The sequence below is a fragment of the Puma concolor genome, chromosome A3, assembly GCF_028749965.1.
Source record: "Puma concolor isolate L17-30 chromosome A3, mPumCon1.1.hap2, whole genome shotgun sequence".
NCBI classification, from domain to species: domain Eukaryota; kingdom Metazoa; phylum Chordata; class Mammalia; order Carnivora; family Felidae; genus Puma; species Puma concolor.
The window spans coordinates 22,731,660-22,751,164 of record NC_141669.1 but is presented as its reverse complement, the minus strand read 5'-3'; the positions used below and the strand labels follow the sequence as shown (position 1 = coordinate 22,751,164).

Sequence of the window (19,505 nt, the reverse complement as noted above, 5' to 3'; positions counted from 1 at the left end):
TCCAGTCATTTTATATATTGTTTCCTGGCAGATTTCTTTTCCTAAATACAAACCCAATCATAGCGCTACTAAAAACAATAAACTTCTCAGCTGAATATATAAGGCTCTACCTGTATCACTGTATCTTTAAAACGCCTTCACTTACTTATCTCCTCCTACTTCGTACACACGGTCTATGATTTAGACAAACTGCACTGTTCTATTGTTCTCCAAATGTGCTACTATTGCTAGCCAAAATCATGCTCATTCTTTGTCTCTAGCTCCTATCGATACTAACACTCTTCCAGGGCCCATCCCAAATGTCACCTCCTTTATAAAGATCTTTCCTAACCAGATGTAATCTCTCACCAACCCACTAAAGAACCTGGTGCTTCTCTTGTGGTACCAGACTTATTATGAACTGCATTACTGTTGTCTGTGTAGTCATCTTATGCTCCTAACCGGATTTTACTTTTATTCTGAAGTATAAGTTTGCTAATTGATGCAAACGGTTTAACGAGAACAGAGGGCAGTGCTAAACTGACCTCTGTCAGGTGCCAAGTGGTGCCTTTATGATGTGGGTGGAGAAAATGTCATCATAGAGAAAAGAAGCTCCACATTAAGAAACGGTCACCTATAATGATCACATCCTATAATCTCTGGGCTACTTGGTTCCAACCTCTACCTCCCCACTTTGTGGTCAAAGGTGGCAATACCTCCCCAGATGCAGGCAAATTCAAAAAGACAACATGACGGAATTAGTCTATAGTTTGCCTTTAAAAACAAACTAAGATTAGTAAAACAAGGAGGTTGGGTTGTTTACAAATTCGGTGTATACTAACTAATGGTGAAGGGTTCTAATGGAAAACTGACCTGATCAATCCTATCTGAAGTTTTGTGCTTATTTCTGGGCACCACAGTTTAAGAGAGATGCTGGCAATCTGGAACATTTCTTGAAGAAAAGCATGAGGATAGAGAAGGATTTAAAACTTATAATAGATATTTAAAGTGTAAAGGAATAAGAATGCATAACCTATAAAGAAGAGAATCTCTAGTTGAAAATACAGGTGTTTCTGTTACAATGTGACATATGCATTCCTTAAAAAAAAAAAAACTGAATTCTAGTAAATTACATATTAAGAATAAGAGGTTTATGAGAAAAATATGGTAAGGCCTGTATAACTCTGTAACCAGAGCATTAGCAAAATGACCAAAGTAACTCCAGTTAAAAATATTAACGTACTTAAACTGCCATGCCATATTCCTAATAAATAAGGAATTATTACAGTAAATATAAGACTTCTGAAAACACAGAGATAGCTTAATGAAAGGTGCTACAAGGAGGTTGGATGGCTGAGTTATTGGGAAGAGTCGGGTGCAGGGGAGAGGGGACAGCATCACAAGTTACAGTGGAGAAGCAGGCTGGGGACAAAGTAATGACACCAAATAGGGATAGCTCTGGCTCATTGTCTTGAGTTTGTTTCTTTTCACAAAGATCAGGGGAAATCATGCAATAAATATTTAAATACAAGTCGTATGGCAAAACTGAGCCAAATGGAAGGATATGGAGTGAATGAATGGACATTTTGTGCAACACAATGTCCCTCCACAGCTTGCTACGTTCATTGGTATTAGTATACTTTGGATTCAGCTGATGTTATTTAATGGTCAAAAATTAACTGGGGCGCCTGGGTGGCGCAGTCGGTTAAGCGTCCGACTTCGGCCAGGTCACGATCTCGCGGTCCGTGAGTTCGAGCCCCGCGTCGGGCTCTGGGCTGATGGCTCAGAGCCTGGAGCCTGTTTCCGATTCTGTGTCTCCCTCTCTCTCCGTCCCTCCCCCGTTCATGCTCTGTCTCTCTCTGTCCCAAAAATAAATAAACGTTGAAAAAAAAAATTAAAAAAAAAAAATTAACGTGATAGGAAAACTCAACTATAAACCATGGTAACTTTTGTATGATACTGACATGTGTCCACTACCAATCATGCACGAATTGTTTCATGTTATTGAAGCATGCTGTTTCGAAGAGCAGACTGTACTTGAAGGACTATCACCATATACGGGGACAGCGTAGCAAAGCAGGTCAGCTAACCGTCATTTGAGACACATCTATATTCTAAAATTCTCACTTAGAAAATGAAAACACAAGCATGCCATAAAAAATAAGAGCAAAATAAAATGAAAGAACACCCCAAAAAAAGGAAGTTCACAGAAACTACCTGTGATTGTTCTTCATTTTTAGTAGGAAAATATATTGCTGTCAGAATTACCATACATTATATCTGGAAATCTAGGGCAAGTGTAAATTTGGGCTTTGAATTCTAGATGGGGGAAGTCAGGACAGAAGAAACAAGAAGCAACAAATACAGTTTATCTTACTTTCAACAGAATACTTACTTTCTTCCTGGTCCACAATAAATTCGATACTTTGAAATACAAATTAAATGACTAAATAAAATCAAAACCATTTCTATTCCTTGTCTACTGCAAGCTCAGACATATATTAAGTACCATCATATTCATTATCTCATTAATAATATTGGAGGGAGAGCCTGACCACATTTTAACAGGGAGACTAAGACTCAGAAGAGAATTTAGTAAAGTACATGTTACTAACAGATTATTTAAAAATAAAAGAGTAGATGGAATAAAGGAAGGATGAAAACAAGGAAGGAAAGGAAACAAGGAGGAAGGAAGAGGAGGGAGTCTTCAACCGCACTGAAGATTCTCGTAATATAAACTGAGAGATCATGGTATTAAAAACCACTCAACCTCACTGAACCAAATCCCTTTACTTATCTTTCTGTGATGTCCCCAAGGTTTTGTGAAGAAATATTCCCCTCCATAGTCTAGAAAAGGGATTGGCAAACAACTGCCGACAGGCCAAATCCAGCCCAGTGCCTGTTGTTGAAAATAAAGTTTTATTGGAACCCAGCCACACTCATTCATTCACATATTGTCTGTAGCTGCTTTCATGCTGTGACAGCAGAACTGAGTAGTTGTGAAAGAGACCATATGGCCTGCAAGCCTAAAATTTTACTATCTTGCCCTTTAGAGAAGACGTTTGGGGCCCCTGATTTAGAGTGTATTTTTCTCTAAGCCCCGCTTCTCTCTCTAGAGGAGGGAGGTGGAACAAGGACAATGAACTAAAAGCAGCCATGGGTCCCCTACTTCATGAAGAAAGAAAGGGAAGTTCCCTGAAGAGTAAGTTTTCAGATCTTCTCACTACCTTCTTTGCGATTAAGTCTCAAATGCTAAATTTGGCTCAAATTTAGCAATGATAAATCAGACTCATTACAAGAATAAACAGCACCCTGCTTTTATGGTACTTTCTTCCAGGTACACACTCCCACTTTTATAAAAGAATGCCCTCTCCTATTTGACTAGACAGAAACTGTTTCCTTTGAGATAAGATGAGGGTTCCCTATGAATTCTTTATGGCCTTTCAAGCACCAGACAACTGTTTTGCCTTAAAACCAGATTTCACAAGAATGAGTTAAAGCAATCTTTATTTCTAAAAGCGTGACTTTACTGGATCCAAGAAATTCCCTAAACTAAAAGGTCTCAAATTCTGAGGCATCATTTAATCTGTGGTTTAGAGAAAAATCTTTGTGAGGTCATCCTTTGAATTTATAGTCATTTATCAGGATCAGAAACCTTTTTAATGTTTGCTATCTTATGCTTGCAGAGAAATGACTATAGTCAATATATATCACCCTAACAAGCTTGCTGGATTTCAAATAAAGAGAATATTTTGGGGAACTTATCAGTTTCCTTCCCAGAAAATACGTAAAACTAAATAAACTTTCACACAATTCCAAATAACAAAGGACAGTGCAAGAATTCATCAAAAAAAAAAAAAAAATCCCAGAGAAATTCATTGGTCTAACTCTTCTTATGGGTGCACAGAATGTAAAATCCTCCCCTGTTTCTAAGGGAAGGTGAGAAGAATGAGAAATTTCAAAACTGCAAATTTACTAAAACCCAATCTTTGATAAGTCACAAAATGTGACTGTCACACACACTTTTTTGACATGCATGCCATTACCTATTTTCCCTGACTATATGAAAGAACGAGAGTACCACTTAAAATTGGTTTCCCCAGCCATATTCCCTTGAAACTTTCCAGAGAGAACACCAGTAAGATTATCATATTCAAGTCTGTCATGAATTAAAGCTGTTGCCTGAAAAGCCTTCTCCATGACTGTTTTGGCTAGTATGCTATCATTTCAGTTGTTTCTTCTTGACAATTTCACTTGGTCTTTTCAGTTTTTCAAGTTTCCATCCCATCTCCCAAACTCATTTTGCCAAATACCCACTGGGTATATTTCCTACTCACCTGCACTCTCATGACCACCAACAATCTGGTCTCTCCCTGACCATTATCCTGCAGTGTTCTCTATTCTCACCCTCCCTATGGCTCCAGGCAAAGCAAATGTTTTTTTCTTGGGTCTAATCTTGTTCATTCAATGGCATTTGAGCATTCCCTTCTTCATTTAACATTTTTAAATCTTTGGCTTACACAACTCTGGGCTTCCACCTAGATGACAACTCTCTTCCATTGGGCCCTCCAAGTTCAGGCCTTGGCTTCCCCATAGTTGTATGTTACACTTCCTCATTTTGGTTTCATGATCCTCTTCTCTACTTTGATCACTTAGCTCCTCTCTAGTCCCAGCTGTCAATAATGAAGACTAGATATTCTGTCAACAGCTCCAAATAAACACTTAACAGTCTTGGGCAAGTAAATGAAACTTCTTAGGGCCTCACTTTATTCTTATGTCAATTAAGTAAATTCCCTAGGAAAAGATTAGAGGAGGGGTTTCAGAGCTGTGAGGGGGAATATAGGCAAAGTGACAGTACTGTGAATTCTCACAACACTGGCAGGACAAGGAGGGGAGCCTCCCATCTCAGATTAATAGCACAGTTGGGGAATAGTATAAAATAGCACTGCACGCATGGCTAGGCTCTGGAAGCAGGATCCAAGAAACCATTATTTGTTTCAAGGGAAGATTAAAGGAGACTACCCTAGCAGTAATATTGCAGAGAAATTGGACAAGGGAGGGAATGAAGCCAAAGAAATAAAATAGGAAGCCATTACCATGATAATCCACGGGTAAAGAGATTAGGACTACCTGCTTAATGACGTCTGAAATCATTCTTCAAGCATTCAAGATCTTTCCAAGGCATCTTTCCAGTTTTCTCTCTCATGCTCTGCAAGAAATTTCTCTTCCAGCCTAGATTATTATTCCCTGCTCCCTAAATCAAGTGTGCCCACTGTCCCACCAAGAATGACTTGATCAACGACATCTTAGCTGTCTCTCTTCCCTTTCCAGTCTTTAAAAGCTATGCCTCTTTCAGGGTCTAGTTTATGCCTAAACTCTAACAATTCCAACCTGTAACAATCTGTACATCTTTAAAGGCCTACTGTACATGTAGCATGCAAATTAGTGCTTATTTTTTTATTTTATTTTTTAGTGCTTAATTTTTTTTAATTAATGTTTTTAACTATATTTTACCAACTATAGTATAAGATATTTGGGAACCATAATTATCCTTGTATTCCTTTTTTTTCTTTTTTTTTTTTTTGGCTTGTCTAATCCTCTACAGATTCCAGTATCACTTTAAATCAAAATCACTTTAAGTCAAAATCAATACTTCAGGGTTCTGCACAGTAGTATTGCACTGAAGACCAAACAAGCCAAGTCAATATGGTCTGGGTCAGGGTCCGGGTCAGGGTCAGGGTTACAGGATGGAGAGACAGAGAGAAGGATGGATAGATAGATAGATAGATAGAGTGAAGCCACGCCCATTCTGTACACTCTGCTTCAGTTGTTATAAGCAGCTGAGGACACTAGGGAGGAGGGTAGAGGGGTTCTGGAGCTACCCCAGTTCCAGGTCTTCCTTCTGTCACCTGCTGGGTCCCACTAAGATCCCCCTAACGTCACTCTATGGTGTAAGTCAAGGAAAGAGAAGAAGGGCCTGGATCCCATCTCTTCCTCCTCACTAACTTCTCAGACTCTACCTGATCCAACATCATTCCCATTTCCAAGTCGGCCTGACCTCCTGAGTTAAAACAAAATGATTCATGTGTTAACACAATTAAACTCTCCCCAGTGGCAGGGAGTTTCAGCATCCCTGCAGGTCAGATCTCCAACCACCTTAACTCCACATCACAAAGAACAAAAGGCTGTCTTGGGCTCCCCCATGTCTCACCTCTTTTCCACTGTCACTTCCATTTAAGCCCTTTCTGACTACCTTTTCTCTTCTTCATGGTGTCCCCGGAGTCCCTGTGCACTGCATCTCCCACCTTCATCTTATCCAGGGACACCCATGTCACTCTCCTCCTTTGTCCTGCCCATTTTAGGGCTTCACAGAGCACATCAACATCTCACCTCTGAAAACCACTCCGGATAGATTTACCTTGGAACACAGACCACTGCAGCTCTCACTTTAGCGTCCTTCCTCAGTCTCATTTATTCTTTCTACTGCAAGACAGATGTCAGGAGGCCTAGCTTCCCATTCTGACAGCTAAAGTGAAAATAATCTAGCAATACAAAGTGTTTCTTGCTGCAGTGTGGTATGCTGGAAAGACCACTGGCTTTAGAGCCAAGGAACCTGCATCCAAATCCCAGTTCCACAAATTGCTACCTGGATCACTTATATAATGTTGCCTCCAGAGTCCTTATCTATTTAAAAACATGAAGGGAAAAAGTTACCTTGCAGAGTTGGTGAGAATATTAAATGAGATCATATATATAAAGTACCTAGTCCAGTTCTTACAAACAGTATTTATTCAATACCAATTGGTTCCCTCTCCTCACTCCCACCATTCTAAGCTTATCACTGCCAGCCCATTAATAAACGAGGCTGGAGGCACCAAGGAGGGCCGGAGTCATGCCATCACTGTGCCAATAAATCCATTTACGTCTGAGTCTATTAAGCCAAAATAGAAATCCATAGCTCTTACTTAGAGCAGTAGCTCTTAACCCTGGGTGCACATCGGGATTACCTGGGGAACTTTTAAAATATAATATTTGGGCTTCACCTCCAAAAATTCCAGTTTCATTGGCCTGAGGAGGGCCAGCAATCAGTGCAGCCCAGCATGAGAACCACTGACTAAAACTAACTGGCATCATCTGGAGTTAAATGGAATCCAAGGACCCTTGGAACTTCATGCCCACTTCTATAAGTTCTCCCAGACAAGACCATGCTGAACAGATGCAATCTCCCCAAATTTACTTTGGTTCCGTAGGCTCCTAAAATAATCTCAGGGTACCAAGCCGCTTCATATGGATCTCTGTCATGTAGTATGATATCAATCAAAGTGGAAAAGTATCCAATAAATATGCAATAGAATTTTGGTGTACCACATATCCCAAAGGAAAACACAATACACACCTCAGGAGATAATTTTAAAATGTACTTTCTATGCCCTAGAATACCCAAAATTCTAGGTCTAAACTGCTTTCTCTATGAAATTATACATTAGTTATATTTTAGTTAGTGGCTCCAGTCACAAATTCACCAGCCTTATGAACAGGGTGCGTGTGTGATGGTTAAATCTATGTGTCAACTTGACAGGGCTAAGTAGTGCCCAGATAGCTCCTGAAACACGATCTCTGGGTGTTTCTTTGAGGGCATTTCGGGAAGAGATTAGCATCTGAACCAGGAGACTTCGTCAAGAAGATCCACGCTCACCAACGAGGGAGGGCATCGTCCACTCCTTGAGGGCCCCAACAGAACACAAAGGGTGAGGATGAATTCTCTCTCTCCCTCTTTGTCTCCATCTCTGTCTCTGTCTCCTCCCCTCTCCTCCTGCTCTCCTCCTTTCCCCTTCTTCCTTTCCTCCCTTGAGCCAGAAAGTCCATTTTCTCCTGCCCTTGACATGAGAACTCCTGGCTCGCTCGCCTTCACACTCCATGATTTACACCAGGGCCTCCTCTCCTCCCCTGGTTCTCTAGCTTGCAGACGGCACACTGTGGACTTCTTGGCCTCCGTGACCTTGTAAACCAATTCGTGTAATAAATATCCTCTCATAAGTGTTCTGTTTTTTCTGTTTCTCTGGAGAACACTGACAAACACAAAATGGTTCCCTAGTTCAGAATCGGTGTCTGTACATCTGAAGGCGAAACGTGGTGCCAATCCATCTACTGCTCTCATAGTCCGGCAACGGATGACCACCCTATGCCCTGGGGCGTGGTGCCTTATCTGCCTGAGATTTTCTCCAGAACACCCTTCCACAGCCTACCTGGCTATATCAGACTGCCATGGCCAACACACAAAGTATTCTGTTTGGCCAGCAGTGTTTAAAAAAAATATTTATCCGTTGCCATCACTTAAAAAGCAGCCATTTTTTTCCAGATAAAAACCCCTGAGAATCTAGGCTCCTTTTCATAACATCTGTATATCTGGCAGCAGGAGGCCCACACTTTCACAGGCAACAACTCTGTAGCTGAGTAGCAGCTGCTGCTCTACATGAAGCACACACGTGCCGGCTCTCTACGGCTCTCACCATTTCTTACTGTGTTATATACATCCAGCCAGATTCATGCCTCCTCAGTACATGCCTGGCCCTGAGAGCACCTGCAGTTGCTAACCTACATGTGATAAGAGAAAAGGATGGCTAAGCAGGTGAACCCGCCAGTCAATGTCAGGCTGAGGAGGCAGCTCCTTCCCACACAAGTAGTCTTGGACTCTCCCCCATGTTAATGACCTTCTTACACCATGTAGGATTTCAGTCTGGATATCTGCCTGAGACTCTCTACCTGTCCTGGGCCCTGGAAGCTGTCTGGATATCCTGACCTTAATTCCTGCTGTCTGCCTCTGTTTGGCAGAGTGACCTGTGTTCCACTACCCTGCGCTGACTGTGCCCTGGCTGATCAGCCATGGTGGCTTCTGAAGGGTAAGAAGGTTGAGCACCTCATCTCCCAACACACACGGCCCAATGCAGCTTTTTCACCTTCAATTCATTTCCATACAGCGTTATGATTCAGACACCACAGTGGGACTAAACTACTGTAGCAAGCAATCCTTCAGACTGTGTCAAGTTAAATGATGCTGAGAAGATTACTGTCGAAACCAGAAGTCCAAGTACTTCAGTCGCAGTAAGTTGGTTATGGTACTACCTCTGGGCTGGGCTAGGGCTCAATGGAACCTAGTGTAGAGACACTCCAGTAACCGCTTACACAACTGCCATAAAATGAATTTTTAGTGTATGTTTTTTCTCAAAGAACAGGTCACGAGGCTGAATCCTAGTCATTAGAAGTTGCTGCTCTTGATTTCCTTTAGGATGTGGTGAAAACTGACTTGTGTATGTTCTTGTCTTTATTCTTGGGTCTGAGAATTATTAAACCTGAGTATATGAGGCTGGAAAGCAGTTTTTCTTTTTCAGGGAAGCCATACTCCATAGTGAGATAACACAACCTTCTCTGGTTTAGTAACTAGAGTGACTCTTACACTTTTGTCATTTCAGTAATCTGCCCTTTATTCTGGGACCACAATTTCTCAACATAAACACACCAGTTGAGAAGTTCAAGGGTGCATACCTGGCCCAAGTGGGACGGACACGGGAAAGCTGATCTATGTCTATCTGTAGATTATCCTGCTATGTGGACTACAGAAACGGGATTTGTACTACATCTCCCATTTCATTTCTGGTAGTTTGTGCTGGATTTCCACCACCCACAAATAAAGAATCCTAATTAATACAGAAGTATTTTTTTTCCTGAGTTTTTATGTAAGTGATTTATCTGACCCACTGACTTACCTCATCCAAGGATAAAATTTAGACATTGAAGTCAGGACTCATTCTCACAATAAATTCACTCTAGTCCACGTAAGAACCATATATGCCGAAAGTATATTAAGTAAAATCATATCATCGAATATTTAATGGATTTTTCATTCTCACATGAAAAAATTCTTTTCATGGGTAAAAGAAGTACGCTTGGAAATATAAACTTATTACGTGGATGATGGCTTCATCATGGTACAAAGAAATTTCACTGTAGCAAATCAGTACGTCGTCAAACTCCATGTTATTTCAATTTTTAAAATTCTACTTCACTTTTCATTTCTTTGGGATGGTGAGGCAAAACTACATTGATGCTGAACAGTATCCTCATCCTAAGAATCTGAAGACTTTATTTTGGGACTAAGACTATCAGATAGCAGCCTGGTAATCAGATTAGGAACATCCAAATGCTAATAATATGTAAATCAGTTCCTAACGCAAACTCAGTTTTTAGAGTAGTACAGCCAAATGTCCCAAGGTTATGATACAAAAACTTTAGGAACTTAGATTTTAAAACCTTCAGTGGGCATTCTGGATTACTTCTGCTAGGCAGGTATTTTTTTTTCCTGGTTGTTTTGTGTTATACAAGAAAGTTTTTTCTTTCTTTCTTTCTTTTTTTTTCTTTCTTTCCTTCCTTCCCTCCTTTTCTTCCTTCCTTCCTTCCTTCTTTCCTTCCTTTTTCTGTCCTTGTGGCTTTATTCTTTTTGAATGGATTAAAGATCCAGAAAGACATCAGTGCTGCAATGTAGGCATTTCATCTATGGTAGAAATGTCATTTCATAGTACCTTGGGGGTGTGGGGGGTTGGGGGGAAGCTTTCCGGTTTTGCCAAATAGTTTCCACCTTTTTCCTATCTGACTGGCAAGGAAAGTAAGGACATAATAATACAAAGTTAGGACTCTTGGAGTAGAAAATATGGAAATTTGATTTTGAAAAGAAAAAAATTAGATTATAATACAAGATATATTTTTTGCCTTGACCCTCAAGAACATGAGCAGGAGCAACATTAGATTCAAATAAACAAGACAACCCATCCAACTGATAAGGCCCAACAAATCAAAACAGATACTGTCACTATAAATAATGGATTGACGTGATTCTAGAAATAAAGTTCTCTCATATACTATTGAATTTGGCTTTAAATGAGCTGAAATAGAGTTTTAACTGGAATCCACGCAGGTCGATGAGTCTGTGATCTAAGTTTCCAAGGAGACTGCTTGCTACTCGAATAGAGCATAGTAATTGCTAAAACCAAATTAATTATGCTTGGTAATCACAGATATAATATGCATATTTTCCACAACAGGAGTGTGGAGAAACTGATATAAATTGCTGACTTCCATTCTTACTTGGACTTCATAACCCTTAGACACAGAGTGGAAAACTAGTCAATGAGAAATTAAAAACAAAAGTTTAATGAAGCACAAAACTCCCATGTTTTACTTAGGGTGAAAGAAAATAATTTCCCCACCTTGAGTGAAAGGTATTTTTTTTAATGTTTCATTTATTTTTGAGAGAGAGAGAGACAGAGTACAAGCAGGGAGGTGGGGGCAGACAGAGAGGGAGACACAGAATCCAAAGCTGGTTCCAGGCTCTGAGCTGTCAGCACAGAGCCCTACGCAGGGCTGAAACTCGTGAATCATGAAATCGTGACCCGAGCCCAAGTCAGACGCTCAACTGACTGAGCCATCCAGGCGCCCCAAGTAGAATGTATTTTAAAAAGCGTTCCCTTGGGGCACCTGGGTGGCTCAGTCGGTTAAGCATCTGACTTCAGCTCAGGTCACAATCTCACAGTTCATGAGTTCGAGTCCCGTGTAGGGCTATGTGCTGACAGCTCAGAGCCTGGAACTTGCTTTGGGTTCTGTGTTTCCCTCTCTCCTGCCTGCCCACCCTGCCCCCACCCCCTGCTCATAGTCTGTCTCTCTCTCAAAAATAAAAAATAAAAAGTGTTCTGTAATCTTTTCTATGGTCTATAGCTTATATTCCACCAAACCATACTTCCAATCAAGATTAGTATCTAGTATTATTTATGGCTACAATATACCAGGAAACTTGTACAAGGTTTCTTTCTCTCTAAATGATTGTAAATACCATTAACTCTCTGCACAACATCAAATTAGGAAGGCAGACATTTCTCTTCCATTAGACTAAAGCTATACAACTACACGTTGAAATACAGGGCTGAGGGCAGCTAGCTATATCTTAAATCCCAACCCAGATCCTCATTTGTGATGAACCTAGGCCTTGTGTTACGACTTTCTGTTCAAACCTGCTCCCTGGTCCATTTGGTTTCTTTCATGCTAACCACAGCCTAGTCACTGGGATTCTGCCTCTTATGTGCAAAGCATCTGCAGACCCCAGCCCAAAGTGACTCTCCCCCAGCCACACCTTGCCTGCAACACATTTTAAAGAACGCCATATAGGGGCACCTGGGTGGCTCAGTCAGTTAAGCATCTGACTTAGGCTCGGGTCATGTTCTCACAGTTCACGCATTCTAGCCCCACACTGGGCTCTGTGCTGACAGCTCAGAGCCTGGAGCCTGCTTCGGATTCTGTGTCTCCCTCTCTCTGCCCCTCCCCGACTTGTGCTGTCTCTCTGTCTCTCAAAAATAAATAAAAACATTAAAAAAAAAAAAAAAAGAATGCCATATACACTGGTCTAAATCAATTCTGGACAGCCCAACAATGAAGGTGCCTAAGATGAACTACTGACATAAATAAGGAAAATGAGATGCCCTTTAGCACACAATAATTAATATGCAATCCTACCCAAAGAATGCCTTTTAGACAACTTCCATGAGAGTCTCTCCTCCCAATAAGATTACTAACAGTGATTGTTTTCCCCAAATTTAGTTTACTTATTATGGATTTTATTTTGTAAGGAAAATTCATTTTGAAATTACTTTTAGGGCTACTATTTTAGCTTTTTGATAACAAACTCAGTAATCTTTGTATAGTAAATATTTTTAATAAATTCATCATCTGAACAAAATGCAGGCAAGCCAATCATACAAATATTCAGAGTCAAATAATTACTTTAAAAGCTCATTTACATTCTCACACTGATATCGTATATTTTTACCTTGAGAAGGTAGGTGGGAATATTGCTGAAATCCACTGGCAATTTCAAGAGGAAACGAGCTGAAAATTCACCAGTCTGTAGGACAAAAGGTATAATAATAAGATTAAAATAAAAAATTGATTGTAAAGTAACAATTATCACCAAGGCCACAAGTTCAAACTGTTCAAACTGGAGGCATTTTCAGTTTGGGTTTCCTAACATCAAGCAAGAAAAGAAGGTTGGAAAAGTAGGGAAAGATCAAAAAGAATTATTAAATTATTAGCTACTAAAAGCACAATCAGAATTTTTTAAATCTGCATTTTTCATGTGCAATACAATTATAAGGTAGCATTACCTTTTTGGTTTTTTTAAGTGTAAAAAAAAATACATGAATATATGATTTTTTTTAATCCAAGCAATAAAGACAGACCTGTCCCTTTGATTCATTTCTTTTTACTAAAGCATTCAGACCAATTCGCTAAGATTTATAACTCACAGATGACTGACATGTATCACCATGCCTTATAGTATGTCTGGAAATACATACATAGGTCAAACTTCTACCCTTATAATATAAAGCAATCTATCAGTAGGTACCCCAAATAAGATTCTAATCTCCTGGACAGTCTATTAGCATCCATCATCAACTAATAACTTTTCAGTAATTCTCTCAATTCTCTTTCCATAGGAAAGATGTACAGAGGTTTATAGAATTAAAACATTTAGCCAAGCCTAAAAATAGCTTTTACTTTTCTTTAAAGAAAAAAAATTCATGTAAAAGAAAAAAGTTTTCCTCTCACTGTGTGATGATGGGAAATCAAAGTTGTTGTTTTTTTCTTTTTTGGGTTTTTTGTTTGTTTGTTTTGTTTTGTTTTGTTTACGACGGGAAAGTCTAAGGCATCACATTTTTTTAAAAACACTTTGTCACAGTATGGAGAAGGGTCTTTCCAGTTGGGCTGACACCTCGGGGTTCCAAGGAACCTGTGTGCAAAGGTCACAAGGAAGGGTGCTGAGCTGGTGGTATCCTGGGTCTTTCAACCTCTCTCACTACACGCCTGCAGTTCAGCTTGGGATTTTGACATACTGGGTTTCACTATAACAACTTGTTTGAACAAAGAACTCCAGGGATGATCTAGAACTACTCTAAAGAGTGGGTCTCTATCCTTTTTATATTTTGTGAACACTAAACAGCTCCCGATGTCTCCACTGCCTTCCCCCTTAAAAAAAAAAAAAAGCACCTCAGGTTACTAAAACATATCTTTAGACATAGCAAGCACTTACAAATATTTTTTTATGGATCAGTGAATGAAGGCACACAAGCACACATGCACAGCTCTTACAGAAGACTGCACATCAGTCACCACACCTTTCTATAATGACCCTAGCAACTGGGTGCAATTTTTAAACTCTGACCTAAAACTTTGAAAATGCAAACAGAAATATAAACCTTGAGCTCAAAAGATAAAAGCAATAACTACCATCTACATGGGAGTTGTTGTTTTGCCGCTTATAACATCTTTTAACTTACATCAACCTCCAGCTAAGGACGGAGCACTTCCTCATTGCCACAAGCCTAACCCCATGACACAAAAAGCAGAAATGAGAGAACTGAATGGACAGACTCAAAGCTGAGGCAAGCCAGATAGACTCACAGCAGCCACTGTGCCGCCAGAAATGTCAGTGGTGAGAAACAAGGAAAATCATTGGTGCTGAGCAGCTATCCTCAGTACCCAATGCCAATACACGCAGGCTACTTGAAAGAATAGTTAAGAGTCACCTAAGGATCTATAAACAGCTTGCATCACAGTAGGTGAAAGGAAAAGGTTTGTGAAAGAGCCTATTAAAACTCTTACATTTTATCAGAGTCCAAGATGACCAGAAAGGTATGGTCTTGGTGTTTTGTTAAGCAACTGGAGGACTCTACAATTAATACCACCTGGTCAGTGGGATTCTTTGGACCTAAGCACAGGGGCTCCTACATTGAAAGAGGTGAGTATAGGGATAACATGTAACACTACAGATTTCTACGAGAGCTTATTAGAGGGGTATCTGGCCCAGTGGGAATTTGGGGGTATGGGAAGAATGAAAAGTCTTCCTTTGGTGCTGGTAGAGTGCCACAGGGTAAGGGACATTCATCAAAGAAGACAAATTCCCAACCACTATCCCCATTCTTTCTCCTATATAAGCAATTCTCCCCTCTTTACCCACTCACTCCCACCAGCATGCAAACATCATTTAAAAAGTTTTTCCGGGGGTGCCTGGGTGGCTCAGTCAGTTCAGCATCCAACTTCAGCTAACATCATGATCTCGCAGTCATGGTCTCGCAGCTTGTGAGTTTGGGCCCTGCACTGGATGAGCCCAAGCCCTGCTTCCGGTGAGCCCCGCTTCTCTCTCTCCCTCTCTCTCTCTCTGCCCCTCATGGGATTCTCTCTCCCTCTCTCTGCCCCCTGCTCACTTGCGCCCTCTCTCTGAAAAAAAAAAAAATCTTTCTTAACTTCATACCTCACTTCAGGTCCCATCTCATTTCTCTGTTGAACTTCACAAAACAATCTCCTGTAAAGAACTGGTCTATACTCAACGTACACATTTCTTCTTTTACTATGCTCTCTGGAACCCTCTCCTGTCAGCCCTTTCTCCCCACCAGCCAACCCCCACAGCCCATCAGGGTCACCAATGACCTCCCCACTGCCAAACCCAATGGTCATCTCTCTGTCCTCATTTTATTACTTGTTCTCTCTGCGGCATTTTGACATAGCTGATTATTACTCCTTACATTCTTCCCTTTGTTTCCAGGATCCCACGCTCTTGGTTCTTCTTTACTTCACTGGCCTCCCCTACGGTCTCCTGGCCTCTGAACTCTGGTGCACACCACCACAGCTCAGATCAAGATCTCTCCCGTTCCTTGACACTTCCTTGGCGATCTCATCCAGGCTCAAGATTTTCAATACCTTTTATATGCTGATGATTCCCAAATTTTCTATCTCTGCCCAGACCTTTTCCTAACTTGTTTCATGTATCCAACGATCGTGAGTAAAACCAAACCCTTGGTTTCCTTCCTTTGATATTTATTCTTCATTTTAGTAAACGGCAATTCCATTCTCTCAATCCCTCAGGCCAAAAAACCTCAAGATCTTGACTCCTCTCTTTCTTGCTTGTCCTACATCCAAGGTGGCAGCAAATCCTGCTGATTCTACCTTCAAAAGAGATCCTCAGCCCCAACCCCTTCTCGCCACCACACAACCACGTGATCTGAGCCACAGCTACCTCTAGCCTAGACGGTTGCAATCACCCCCAACTGGCTCAGCCCTTGTTTGCCAGCAGTCTGCTTCCATCGCCATACACACAGCAACCCTTTTAACACATCAGTCAGATCACGATCCCCCTTTGCTCAAAACTCTCAGATGGTTAAGTATAGCTTCTTAATAGAATAATCTGACAAGGTAACAACTGAGCAGAGCCGTGAAAGAGGTGAGGACGAAAATCATGTGGGATGTGGGGGAAAAACATCCCAGGCAAGGGAAACAGGAAGTATAAAAAGGGGTGATGCGGCCCTAGATGTTCAAGAAAGAACAAGAAGGACAATGTTACTGGAGCAAACAAGTACTAATACTGATCAAAGCTCATGCAGAAACTCTCTTTTCCTAACCCCAGTAGGACGTGCAACAATCGCTCATAAAATTAGTGAACACTAAAGTGACTACTTCATCTATGTGGAACACTGGGTAAGTCATTTCTGGGGATGCTGAGAGAGGTTTTTTAGAAGTACTAAGGGATTAGAAGAGGTTGGGGAAGGGAGGTGGCTGGATAGACAATAATAAGTCAAACTCAATTCATCTTCATTTTCAGTTTAGAGAGGCAAACCAATCAATAAATAGCCATTGTTAAAATGGCGATAGCCAAGTTAAAATGGCGATCTCAAAATGTTCTCATTGTTACACCCAATGGCTCATCTATATTTAGGGGAAAAAAAACAATGAAAGGAATAAAATGTACGATTTAAAAATTAAAACAAGTCTTGTACATATAAGGTAATGGGAAATATAATTACGTATTTAGCACTTGGACTCATGTGAACTGCTAGTTATTTTAGTCCATCCACTGCATTTTAGCTCTTTTGCCCTATTTTAGTTTGTACAATATATTTTTATTCTACCAGCTATTTTAGACCAACATTCCTTTTAAAACACTCAGACAATCCCTACTTTATCCCCTCTCAAAATGTTGATCCCAGAGCTAATATAAATTTATGTTTATTGGCAAAAGACTGATTTACACGACTAAATTAATAATAAAAGGCATGTGGATCCAAGGACTAAGAGGAGTTTGTGTTTATCAGCAATGGGCTGATTTGCACAACTAAACTCGTAACACGAGAAACTCAAGACTGTGAAAGGAAATTTGGTTCTCCGGAAACCGCAGGAAGTGTTTTTTGATCTCCAACTTTCAAGCTGACCGTACAGTCTTTATTTTGCCATTGAGAGAATAAAGAAAGCTTAGCACTTGTTTCTCACAGTGTTGGAAGTGCTGGAAACTACAACTCAAGAATTCAGCTTTCAGTTCTGCCACTGATTTTCCTTGTGACCTGGACGTCATCTCTTTCTGTGTAACTAAGTAAATGCTGATTTAAAACATACCTTAATATAAAATTTGAACCATAAATTACATAAGGAGTAAACCATAAGTGAAAAATCCTTTCTGAGTTCTACCTCAGATGACTTTTTCTGTGTTTTTATATTCGAAGTTCCAACAGTTATTCAAGCAATTTACGGTCACGCTGTTGTCACGTCAAAGATTGCTTCCATAGCAATCTTTCCTGTAAGCTGAAAATGAGACATTTAGATGCAGCCAAGTGAACAGAATAATTTGATTTTTTTGTCAGTCCTTGGTCAAACCTTCTCTTGGATAGATGTAGAAAATTATCTGACCTCTGACTGTGAAAATGTCAGCCGTTCTGCCAACTGCCTTCATGGCAATTTCCCCAGCTTAGCAATAAATATGTGCATCCTTCCTTTTTTTTCAAGTTGTAGTACACTGGCAAGTAACTTAAACTAATAAGACCCTGAGTTTTGGCAATTTATTAAATCTAACTTTTCTTCTGGTAATAGCGGCTATGTCATGTGACAGGTAGTGACAGGCAGACATCTTGTGCAGAATGGGCTCCAAACCCAGGTTGCTATGTAAAGGGAAATTTGACTTCCTTTCTTAGAGGTTGTTCCTTTGTCAACAAACAAGCTGTCATCTGAAATTGACTGCTTCTATCACTTAGACAGCTAAAAGCTAAGAAACACTCAAGAAGGACTATGACTTTGGAGCACCCGGATGGCTCAGTCAGTTGGGCGCCCAACTCTTGATTTCAGCTCAGGTCATGATCTCATGGGTCATGAGATTGAGCCCTGCATCGGGCACTGCGCTGATGGACAGATCCTTCTTGAAATTCTCTCTCCCCCTCTCTCTGCTCCTCCCCTGCTTGTGTTCTCTGTCTCTCAAAATAAATAAATAAACATCAAACAAGAAGAAGGAGGAGGAGGGGAAGAGGAGAGGGAGGAAGAAGAGGAAGAGGAGGAGGAGGAGAAGGACTACAACTTTAACAGGATGACAGTCTGATGGTGATTCTTCAAATGGACTCTGACAACCAATAGCCTAAGTCTGGAGACTATTCCTTGGCAAATGCGTAATTACTCATTGCACGTGAAAAGGAAAGCCAAAGCCAGTCTAACGAGGATTTCATAACATCTCATTCTTTACCAAATGTTTTCTAAGCTATCTTATTTAATTATCCCAAAACCCTGTTCTATAGATATAATTCACTTGTTCCTATTTTAGAAATGAGAAAATTTAGGCCTAAAACAGTCAAGAAACTTGCCTACAGCCTTTGAGAGAGCAATAAAGAGTCAGAGCTCAAGATTCATTCCCCATTCATCACTATGGGTTAAGAGCCTAAAATGTGTCAGGCCCTATATTAGGTACTGCAAATATAATGAGGAAAAGAGACATGGCCCCTGCCCTCTTATAGCTTATCATCTAGGGAGCGACTCAGAAACTCATCAAAATAATGCTCTTATAAATTACAACCTGTGAAAACTCTGTCTACACTTTGGGGCTCATTACTCTGAGGGAACTCTTAGAAAGCCAGGCCCTTAGACCCCACAGAAAAATAAGCAATTAATACCAGCTAGGAAAACTTCAAAGAAGCAAAGCAGAAGGGCTAACTACACCGGAGACTGAGAACACAGTAATTACAGCAGGGTAATACTGTAGCTAAATCAAACAGAAAATAAGTCCAGAAATAAGCCAAATACATTTAGTGTTATGATTGGTGATGTGGGACAACTGCATCACCATCTAGGAATAAAGTTAGATCCACATCTCATATCATATATGAGGATAAAGCCCAAGTAGATTAAGAATTTCAGTGTAAAAGCTGAAACCTTAAGGAGGAAAACACTGATGAGTATCTTTATAACCTTGCAGTAGGGAATGCCTTTCAAATCCGACTCCAAATTCAGAAGCCAAAAGGGAAAAGACAAATAAGCTTGACAGCCTGAATAGAAAGATTTCGTGGATGGCAAATAACCACCATCAGCGAAGTCAAAAGACAACTGACGGAGGAAAATGTCTTTGTGACTCTACCACAAAAAGCTAATGACCTTAATGAAGAAAAAAGATGAAAACCCCA

General features: G+C 40.4%; 1 protein-coding gene across 4 annotated transcripts in view; it reads right to left on the bottom strand.

The window, feature by feature from the left end:
• Positions 1–19,505, bottom strand: part of BABAM2 (BRISC and BRCA1 A complex member 2) — a 403,301-nt gene that overhangs the window by 245,429 nt on the left and 138,367 nt on the right. For all 4 annotated transcript variants that reach the window (XM_086700261.1, XM_086700263.1, XM_086700262.1 and 1 more), the window contains exon 6: positions 12,851–12,925. In XM_086700261.1, the coding sequence (XP_086556387.1) occupies positions 12,851–12,925 (75 nt within the window). The remainder of the gene's footprint in view (positions 1–12,850; positions 12,926–19,505) is intronic.